We start from the raw sequence: 12,167 nt of genomic DNA on the forward strand, positions 1-12,167 counted from the left end.
CCAAAAAAATTACGTGTTGATGTTAAAGGGCGAATTGATGGTGTCAATCAGTTTCGACACTGTGTGAGAAGAGCCTTCGGCTCAACAGTCTATCGAGTTTAAATAAAGTCTAATAATAATAATAATAATAATCAGTTTTGAGATTTATTGATGTATATTTACAGATCACCAGTTCAACTAAGGTATGTGAGGCACACTTTTAAAAAGATGACTATGTGAAGTCACTGACAGGGATTAAGATTCTCAAGAAAAATGCAGTACCCTCAGTCCTTCCATGGATGAAAATAACTCAACCAAGGAAGCCTCCAACACTAAGGAAATCAGTATGCAAAAGTGAGAGTGACCCAACCTCTACCAATGTGTACAGTTTCAAGTAAGTATATCAATTTATTTAAAATTTGTAATGTCCCTCTGTCAAAACATATCTCTTGAAATCTGTCTTTGCATGGGAGACATGAACTTGAGTATCATATGATAATGGATATTACAAAAATACTTTTATTTTCCATCAAAAACAAAATAGAATTTTAAATATTTTTAAGTGTGAACATAACACATGAATATTGCATCATTCTTGTTACTCTCTGTTTGTTTAGTCTACCAGAAAACCCGAGACAAGACGACTGAATGCCAATGATCTGAAAAATGATCTTTGCTCCCTCTGGTGCCACATTCAGAAAACATGCAGAAAAGGCATTTAGTCCATTGCATTATCAATATGACATAACATGTTCAAGAGATTGTATCAAACAAATAGTGCATATCATGTTAAAGAGCTTACCAAGAAACTACTTGCATACATGTATGTTGAGTAAATGCATTGTACTCTCAGTCTGTAGTGTGTTTATCGCATAGAGATTGAGTTGTGTGCGTCTGAGTAGGTTTAATCTCACATGCCAGGCATGCGTAGAAGTGGGTGGGTAAATTTCAGCTCTTGTTTAGCAGTAGACTGTGCTTGGGTTATATTTTCTTTGGTTCACATGAAATTACAAGTGAAAAGGATTATCAGCTAGTATAGATGTGGGTGTATACATTCCACCAAGTTTGGCTCAGAAAAGGTGTTGGGGTTTCAGCAAAAGTAGGCGACATAGACATCCCCACCAAAATAGTGTTAAAGACCCTTTACTATGTGGTCAGTGTCAAGAGAGATACGGTAATGTTATTGTAGGAGACAAGTACAACACGAACTCTGAATACCACCAAAAGAAATGTTCATCAACTTTGTTCATGTAGCAATATCAAGTTCTTCTATATTTTGCTGTGAACTGTCTTCTGCTGTGCTCTGACATTAGACTTGCTCTCACCACAGGGAGTGGCATGGCATCATGTGTCGAAATTGGATTTCCAAATGTTGACCTACAGGTTTGGGTTGTCCGAAACTTGTCTCACGTCGATTCAGCTTTTCCAGTAAGCCCTGTTTACTGAGAATTGTCCTCATTACATGAGAGGTGTGTTATACTTTCGATTGAAAGTTCTGTTATTGAAAGTGGTTGACATTTGCTATATTTAATCATCAACAGTCAATTGTCCTAAACTTAGACTTTTGAGTCCATTTAAATGCTTTGATAAATACTTCTAAACATATATCACAGATTGAAAAAACTGCATTATTTTGAATTTGTTTTGTTTTTACGCAAATTATAGGTCAGATGCAAAGCAGACAGTGACCACTCCACCTCCACATCAAGACCATTACTATGCTGCACATCCGGCCAAGTTTACAGTCCAGGAGCAGTTAGAGGAAGCACAATCTTATATTTATAAGTTAGAATTTATTAATCAATCACTTAGAAATTAGAGATTTGGTTTAGAACGTTTTTCCAATGATGATAATATGATAAATATTCACACTGGTTTTTGTTCTTATACTTATTTCGTTATGTTTTTAATTCAGTTCTTCGTACTTCCTAAGTAAATCGGTCAACATATAAGCACACACTGTCTTGAGCAATCGAAGTCAACAATGATGTCAAAATCAATGCACAACTGACGAAATAACCAAAAATAAGCAACAGAAAACTAAAAGTTATAGTCTATTATCACTGTGTCGAAAGGATAGTACATCACCATAAAACAATGCTAACTAGTTTTATGTGCGCATGCGCATACTGAGTGTGCAGTCGCTCTCACCTTGCTCTGTACTACGGGCTGCCGATGGATTACCTCGGTAGAACTTACAAGTTTGCCGCTAAAAGAAATGGCTTCGCCGGTACCGGGTGAGTACAGAGTACGGAGGTCATCATTCTTCAGTCGATTGAAGGAGCGTTTTGTGCCAAAAAATACAGGACAGCAACAAAAGTACCATCACTGTCAACTTCATATTCACAAGACATCATCAAATACACGCTAAATACTGTAAAACATCAAAATTCGCACCAGACTGAGAAACAAGATGGTGTCGGTTTGATTTTTCAAAGTCCTTGGAAAACAATGCTAACTTGTTATATGCGCATGCGCGTATTAAGGGGAGATCCATTTGATTTCTGAAGGGGAGGGGGGTATGGAGGAAGTGGGTATGGGAGCAATTCTTTTTCCGAGTCAGAGTGACAGCAATTTTTTATTTCTACTGTCAGACCTGCATCATTTTTTTTTCAAAGGAGTAGCAGTGCAATTTTTCAAATTTAATTTGTTTCACATATCACAAGATGGTTCTATGTATTCATTTTACATTGCAACAAATTAAAACAAAATGGAAATTCTAGCTTTAAATTATAGAATACTTTTCTGGCAAAATCAACTCTGATCAGTAACTATGCCAGCTTTTCTTTAAAACAGTCAATTCCTTTTAAGTTCTCAGGGGAGATGTTATCTTTTGTGGTCAGAGAAACAAGGCTCACACATTGTATTTCATTATATTTGTTGTTCCTCAATTTTTCATTGTCAACTTGTAATCTTTCTAACATATTTATATTGAGAGAATAATATATTGGTTTTAAAACTAGTTTATTGACTCTTGTCTTGTGTTTTAAATTTTCACAATTTACAGAAGTCAAATAGTTCCATCGAGATATTGCCTATGCCATTGAGACATTGCAACAGAAATCCTGAAATGTGATTTCTTGGGTCAGAAAAGGGAGGAAAAAATATTTGAGTGCACTGAGGTGTAAAGTAGTGAATGCTTATATCATAAGTGCTGGAAAAAAACATAAGAATTGCTTGTGGTAAAAACAGTTGCGCCGCCTATGGCAGCATGCCAGCAAAGAATGCATGAGAATGAAGTTTCCAAAATTTTGCTCATTTCAAGTGCATTGTGACAATTTTTTTTTTACTTCTGTCTGTTATGAGAATTTTTTTCTTCTCAAGCCATTACAGGCTTAATTTTTTTCTTCTATTTCACCTGGTGACAATTTTTTTTCTAAAAATCCTCCATACCCCCTAAGTGTGGCCATGACCTATACGGGCCAGTGGATTGCTTCCTCAGTAGAACTGATATGCCTGCCGGTACCGTACTATACGGGTGATTATCGCCTATGGAGGCCATCATTCTTCAGTCGATCAAAGGTGCCTTTCGTACCGAAAAATACACGACAGCTGCAAAAGTGCATCACTGTCAACTTCATAACTATGAAACATATTGAAATACACACTGAAACGTGTGGATTCTGTTTGGATTCTTCAACTCAGATTTTGTCCTACAGTTGTGCGCATGCGCAGACAGTAGCTTTAGCAAAAGTGAGTAAAAATCAAGTAAATATAACATAAAATGGATAAAAGTATTATTTAAAAATAATACAAGGCATGTATCACCAAACTTTGAACATTTTTGACGGCATTTCAACTATACGAACACCCATGCCAAACATCAAAATGATCAAATCGGTGGTTTTGAGGGAAAATTGAAAATAGTTGTTTTCACAAAAAAGCTAAAAAAAGTGACTTTAAAATGATTCCATCAAAAGGACCGTTTGAGATACATGCCCAAGTGGCCATCTGACCAAATTTTAGAAAAAAGTTCCTGAAGCGTTTCTGAGATACCTGCGTCCACGACATACGGCCCACTATATTGGGCATATTGGGCCACGCCATCACATTAGTACTTTGGGCCCACGGGGCCCAAAGGACTAAAATGAATAAAAGTATTATTTAAAAATACCGTCAATGACGCTGTACCTTCTCTAATGTGTGGCCAGGTCAGGTAATTGGTTGTTGGCATGGAGTTGTTGGTAAATAGTTGACAATGTAGGGGCATGAGGTGGGATATGGACCCAAAGAACCCAAAAGATGATTAAATACATCAATCAAAAAAATTCTAAGCTACAGTATAAACTGCCTAAAGATAGTTCAATGTGGAAAAAAGTTAAACAATTCAGAAAGAATTAACAGTCCAAAATAGTAATGACGCACTTCCTTACTGACCTGAGTGCATGTGAAATACACAACCTGGCATCTGTAAATTAAATGTATACCAAGTGATCATTTCAAGTCACTTTTAACTGTTTTTAATGGATTTTCCAAAGAGTCCTGTGGAAATGATGAAAAACGCTTATCTGGTCTTGTGTTTGTATAACCTCATGGCTGATAATTGTCATAGTATTGAAAAAAAATTGAAAGTGAAGAAATTACTGTTTTTAATAGGCATATTTTCCTTGAAATACATGACCGTGTAAAGAATATATGCTAAAAGTGTTTAAGAGTAAATTTCTTTTCAAAAAATAATTTAATTTGTGACCAAAGGATTTTTATTCTTTGAGTTTACAAATTCAAACATTGCAATTTGTTCAATCATCTTGTGCAGTGCAAAATTTATAAAATGACTGAAAAAAAAAAAAAATTGGCAGAATTACAGTCTTGTGATGTAAAATTATGGGTTGACATCACGATAACTGTTAATCTGTTTGAAGTACTAATATACTATAATTTAAAAAAGAAAAGTTCATGCAGAAACGGTAAAATATATTGTCAGCGATGTAGTGTTAATTTTGACTTTACATCAAAATATGCCTTTGCTGGATACCAAATATAGGGCGAAATATCAGCTATGTTCAGCAAAATCCACACAACAGCATTGATCCTTTTCTAATTTGATTTGATTTGCTTATGTTATCCTTGTATGACAGTACAATATGGAACTTGAACACAACACAGTGAATAAGTATGCTGTAAATGAAATGGTGTGGCTGCATCCACATGCAGCAATAGGAGTGCCTTTGTCTCTCACCCCTCATTTCCAACCTGTCCCATCCCTGAAAAAATAGTTTGGTCTTATATTTATAATGTTAATAATTTCTGTATTTGTTAAAATGTGCGCATCTCAAAAACTTTTGATCATAAACATTTTCATTGTTTTTTATAGCTGACCAATCAGTTAACCTGTTTATTTTGAATATTTGCGCATTTTTCCTCAGTATTTGACATTTCCTGAATACCTTCTTATTCAGTTTGTCATTTTCTAAATGCTCCATTGTGTGGTCAAGCTTTCCACAAGCATCAAATGTGGTACTTCATATAGGAGGGTGCTGCCTCTAGAGGGCGGGCATCATGAACAGTGTTTGTTGGTTAATTCCTCCACGTAAACTTCTGATTGTACTGTAAACATTGAACATGGCCGACGTCCGATTTTCCTGTCTAAAACTTTCACTCATTTTCGTTCATATGACTCTGAAACTCCAGGAAACGATTGGGAAGAAAGGGTTATCTTGAAATATTGAGGTACTCGCCGATATTTGCAAAATTAAATGAGAAAAAATGCAAGGAAAATGCCGACAGGCTTACACAATGACAGTTTTCAGACTCGGAGGCATATATGATCATCTCTGCAGATTATGCACAGGCCCAGATCACGTGAGGCCATGAGGGGATATCCACGCAACTCAGTACCAAACACTAGCGCTCACAGAGTGAGCAAACACAAAGTGAGTACCCCTAACGTCAGCTCAGTAGTCCGTAATAGATTGTAGTCAACTAAGAAACCTTGGAGAAAGGCTTAACACTGTGGCTATGCCGCTAAGTCCCTTTTGATTTTTGTCACAGCTCAAAATCGTTCTCCCACACCTCAACCTGAGCCATAAACACCCCCACCAGTTTATGATATGACCCATCACAATGGCATGACGTCAACGGATCTTGACAGACGGAAGTCTTGACAGACGGAAGTTCTTGACAGCAGCATACTGGTTTTCAACTCTAATACCTTCTCTGTCTATAAATAGACACGAGAAGGTAAAAATAATACAAGGCATGTATCACCAAACTTTGAACATTTCTGATGGCATTTCAACTGTACAAACATCCGTGCCAAACATCAAAACGATCAAATTGGTGGTTTTGAGGAAAAATTGAAAATACTGGTTTTCACAAAAAAGCTAAAAAAGTGACTTTAGAATGATTCAATCAAAAAAGGAAAAAGACTGTTTGAGATATGTGCCAGAGTGACCATCAGACCAAATTTCAGAAAAGTTACTGAAGCGTTTCTGAGATACCTCCGTCCACGGCATACGGCGCACTATATAGGGCATATACGCTGCACAATCACATTAGTACTTTGGACCCACAGTCCAAAGGACTAAAACATGAATTCAGAATTATAGTCCAGTCATTTTAGGCCAAAAAAGGGGGTAACCCACCACAAATTGCAACAGAATTTATTTTTTCACCATTCATCTCAGAAAAACCCAAATAAAAACATATCAAAAGTCTTCCAAAATCCGAGGAGTGGAAAACCGCCTAATTTGCATAAATCCAAAATGGCCGCCCCGGTATTATAGTTTCAACGCTTTTGGCCACTTACTGCCCAATATTGGTCCGATTTTAATAATTTTTTTTATTTCCAATATACCTTGTACATTCCCTTCATATTTTAGACATTTTTACAATTATTCCATCGTTATTATTTACAAAACAGGAACATGAGTCCGAATTTTACTGTAAAACAATAGTATTCTCACACACACTGTCTTGTAATCAATACTTGTTTTATTTTATATGATACAAATGTCTGTAATGTGAAATAAATAAATAAATAGATAAATAGATAGATAAATAGATAGATAAATAAATAAATAAATAAATAAATAAATAAGAAAGAAAGAAATAAATACAAGGAAGACAAAATTATTCATCAGTTGTTGTTCGTCTTTGCTAGTAAAGGAAAAGCAACTCCACTTCATATTTGGGTTGTTTGCGTTTTGTGTGTGATATTGTGTATGATATAAGTGTATATCATGTTTGGCTGTTTTGTGTAAAATGTTGCTCAGCCATGGCGAGACGTACCCGTAATCTACGTGTCTTGTGTTTATCCGCACTGGAGCGGAGAGATTGCTGTGACACTATGATACTTTGACGCTACGTTTCGAAAACAGAGTTTTCTGGGGCACACACTTGGAGATAGGTTTGGATTAGAGAGAGACAGAATGGCCGGAGACAGCTTTGTATTGAGTCTTAGTATGACCAAGTTCAAAGATAAAAAAGGAAACACATAAACAAGAATCATAGAATGACAAAAAAAACGAAAAGTCACAATAGAACAAAATTGAGCACTGCATCAAACAACTCAGATTCATTAAGAATCTATCGACACACAAACTCACCAATTGAAATCAACGTACTTAGCAAAGGCTTAAAATTCATTCCCACAACAAATCGTCTTAACAGAATCCACCTGTTATAGGGGAAATAAAATATACATTCCGAAAATGAGACTCTGATATATCATGAGACACAGACCGTACAACACCCAGTCAAAATGAACTCGAAATGGATCCCACATACAACCGAGAACACAAAACTAGAAAATTATTTGGAAGCAACAAAATTGGCTATTGTTAACACACCTATTCGAAACACAAAAAACAACATGACACGTGCAGAACAAATTGTGTTCAAAACGCTATCAAAAAACAAGAAGATAACCATCAAACCGTTTGATAAAGGACGGGGGACAGCCATTTTAAACACTGATGATTACATAAGATAACGATCAACAATACTACACAAAATTGGCAACAGATGACACAAAAAATACAATAGAAGACATACCGGTACACAATCTCATAACAGAAATGTACAATGAAAAACACATTGACATCACACATATGAACATTTGAATCCAGTCGATAGAAAAATAAGAACGCCACTTTGGTACCTTCTACCGAAAATACACAAAGTGCTGCCACCAGGAGCTATGTTCGTAGTACGGCCAATCATAAGTGGATGCTCCAGTCTAACATTTCACATATCAGAATTCATTGACCATTTTCTCAAACAAATCGTCAAGAAAGAACCAACATACATCAAAGACAACAGACTACAGAAAATTGAGACAATCAAAGTTCCGGCCAAAGCGACACTAGTAACACTGGATGTAATTTCCATGTACACGAATACACCACATGATGAGGTAATTGAATCAATCGGCAGAGCATTAAATCAGGAAAGATCATCAAACAGTTACATAATCAAGCAACCACCAACGAAACACATGATAGCTCTTCTAGAAGTAATCTTAAAAAAAAACAACACATTCGAATTCAACGATGAATTCTACTGTTAAATATGGGGATGCTCGATGGGGTCCCCGACTTCTCCAGAAATAGCAGATATTACATTTCATGAGACAGAAACGAGAATAATACAGAAACACAAACAACAAATATCGACCTAGCTGAGGTTCAGGGACGATGTTTTTCTGATTTTCATCGGAACACAACACGAACTCAATGAATTCATATCAAACATCAACAAAATGCATCCTACTTTCAATTTTTCGTTTGAAAGCTCCTCTCAAGAAATCACATATTTAGACCTATCTACAAAGGTCGTCGATACAACAAAGAGAATATTCTCGACATCAACACACACACAAAGCCAACAGATACATTTCAATTCTTACAAAGAAACTTATGCCATCCGGCAGCAACATTCAAAGGTCTGATCAAAGGTGAATCATTACGATACATCAGAACATGTAACAACGAAATCGATTTTACACAAAAAGTCACACCATTTAGTGAAAAATTACAAGACCGACAATACAAAAAAATGAAATAGAAAGCATTATCAGAGAGACAGATCATAAAAGCAGAAAAAGACTGCTTGAACAACAAAAAGAAAGAAATAACGCCACCAACAATACCAACATATAGCCCGTACATAGAAACGACAAAAATCAAACAAGCCCTGACAGAAAACTGGAGTGAACTTGAAAAAGACAAAACACTAAAAAAACTGTTCCAAAACCAACCTATAATCGCATATATTTATTAGAAGGAACAGAAATATAGGTGACACATTTATAAGCGCCAGACTTCACAAAAACTACAATAGCTCAAACTCAGGGTCACACGAACCTACACAAACAAAACGAGATCAAACTGTAGACATTCTAGCTTCACTACTTGAACAACAAACGTAAGTGGAACAACGTATTACCAAATTAAAAAATCTAACAATCAATCAATTGGTCTCACCAATCAAAAATGAATTTTAAGTGGCTGATGAAGAAAAAGTCTGTTTTCGAAACGTAGCGCCAAAGGATCATAGTGTCACAGCAATCTCTCCGCGCCAGTGGGGATTAACACAAGACACGTAGATTACGGGTACGTCTCGCCATGGCTAAGCAACATTTTACATAAAACAGCCAAACATGATATACACTTATATTATACACAATATCATACACAAAACGCAAACAACCCAAATATGAACGATGTGTGGAGTTGCTTTTCCTTTTCTACCAATACTATTTAATTCCAATGTGATCTGTACACTTTCAAGGAGACTTTAAACCCCCTCTCCTTTGGTTGGCTCTCCCGCGCTGGCACACTTTGTAAAATTCAGGCGCGGCTGTTTATCTACAATTTGGGTAAAATAAAACGCATTTGGGAAACTGGTAATTTTACAATTACCAGCTAGTATTGAACCTCATGTGAGTTTCATAACTATGGTGACAACCAGTGTACCCTGGTAACACAATATCAACACACTAGATATAACTAGACTTCAAACCGAATGTTCTAAAAAAATGCGTGAGTTCAGCCGGTGGCTTTTAATGTGAAATAGGGAATAGGTTATTGGCAAATTAACAACCAAAATTAAAATGGATACATATTCTGTATTAGTTATACTGAGATTGCTTTCAATTTTATTTATATATTGACACCATATACGTTAGCATCTTGCAAATTAGACCAGTATTGATTGGAAGGTGAAGTGTGTTTGTGTACCATTGTTTTACCCTGAAATTCAGACTTGTGTACCTGTTTTATTAACAACTACAATTGGAAATGCCCTAAAATGTTGGAAATTAGAAGAGAATGTACAATGTATAAGAAAATAAAAAAAATATTGTCCAAATCGGACTGATATCGCGCAATATGTGGTCATAAGTGTTGATTCAATAATACCGGGGGCGGCCATTTTGGATTTATGCAAATTAGGCATTGTTCCAATCCTTGTGTATTTATTTATTTACTTATTTACTTATTTATTTATTTATTTAACATTACAGACATTTGCACCTTATAAAATCATGAAACAAGTATTGATTAGAAGACATAGTGTGTGAGAATACCATTGTTTTACAATTATGTTCCTGTTTTGTGAATAAAAACAATGGAATTTTTGTAAACATGTCTAAAATATAATGAAAATGTACAAGGTACATGGAAATAAAAAAAAATTATCAAAATCGGACCAATATTGGGCAGTAAGTGGCCAAAAGCATTGAACCTATAATACCGGGGCGGCCATTTTGGATTTATGCAAATTAGGCACTTTTCCACTCCTTGGATTTTGGAAGACTTTTGATATGTTTTTCTCTGGGTTTTTCTGAGGTGAGTAGTGAAAAAATAAATTCTGTTGCAATTTGTGGTGGGTCATTTCATATTTTGACTGGACTATTATAGTAAAATAAAGAGTAGTAACTTTGGCATGGATTGGACACCATATACTTGATATTAATCATGAATACTTTTCACATTCCACACAAACAAAATTCAAAATAATAATCTATCCTTACCCCATGGAATATCTTTTCTATTAGTTCATGTATCCTTACAACTCTTCCATCTGAATCACAATGTTTCTGCCACTCTTCAGGAATGAGTGGATCAGCTCTCTTTACATCAGGTCTTGCACCGAGAACACTCTGCAATCAAAGATAAGGTATTTCTATGGCATCAAAGCACTACTACTACAATTCACATTTCTACGGCATCATAGCACTACTACTACAACTGATATTTCTATGGAATCATAGCACTACTACTACAAATAATATTTCTACGGCATCATAGCACCACTACAACTGATATTTCTACGGCATCATAGCACTACTACTACAACTCACATTTCTACAACATCATAGCACTACTACTACAACTGATATTTCTATGGAATCATAGCACTACTAATACAACTGATATTTCTATGGTATCATAGCACTACTACAACTCACATTTCTACGGTATCATAGCACTACTACTACAACTGACATTTCTACAGCATCATAGCACTACTACTACAACTGATATTTCTATGGCATCATAGCACTACTACTACAACTCACATTTCTACAACATCATAGCACTACTACTACAACTGATATTTCTATGGCATGAAAGCACTACTACTACAAACAAGTAATTGACAATGACACAGTCCCCACTTTTACTTTAATTACAAGTCCTCTGAGAGGAAAGAGTCCTCTCCATTTATTAGGTCTGTGATTAAAAATACTGCAATACAGATGGGGCTTAATGGCCAAAAATGAGTTCCATGGTGGTGAAAACAAGTTTCATCAACCTTGACCCTTTTCTACCAGACAGCGTCACTTCCCCATTAGCCAAGTCAGTAAAAAGCCGTATTGAGCCAAAGCATGATGTATTTTCACCCACTTGGCTTGATCTGTTGTAGTGTCTTTAGTAAAACAAAATCAAGTTTACAGTATTTGTGTTTTCAACAGCCTTCAAATGTTCAATGTTATGTTAAATACACCATATAGAATATGTTGTGTTTATTATTTTTAATCATCTGACCTGATGGTGAAATACGGCTAGTTTTCAATCGGGTTCAAACCCACAACACACGGCATCAGTCGCCTAGCGGAGAGGCCACAGAACAGCTCGGCCAAATCTGGACTTGGCAGGAAAAGGGTTACCGCAGTATTTGTGGATATATCACTCTAATTAGGAAAGTTCATTACATGTGCAATTAAAAATTAATTAACTTAA

The 12,167-nt window shown here is 35.8% G+C and overlaps 1 protein-coding gene across 1 annotated transcript in view; it reads right to left on the reverse strand.

The window, feature by feature from the left end:
* LOC139151121 (TBC1 domain family member 15-like) overlaps window positions 1-12,167 on the reverse strand; it is a 202,030-nt gene that overhangs the window by 86,505 nt on the left and 103,358 nt on the right. The window contains exon 7 of the mRNA XM_070723677.1: window positions 10,955-11,083. Within this exon, the coding sequence (XP_070579778.1) occupies window positions 10,955-11,083 (129 nt within the window). The remainder of the gene's footprint in view (window positions 1-10,954; window positions 11,084-12,167) is intronic.

This window comes from Ptychodera flava, chromosome 2 (genome assembly GCF_041260155.1).
Source record: "Ptychodera flava strain L36383 chromosome 2, AS_Pfla_20210202, whole genome shotgun sequence".
Classification (NCBI taxonomy): Eukaryota; Metazoa; Hemichordata; class Enteropneusta; family Ptychoderidae; genus Ptychodera; species Ptychodera flava.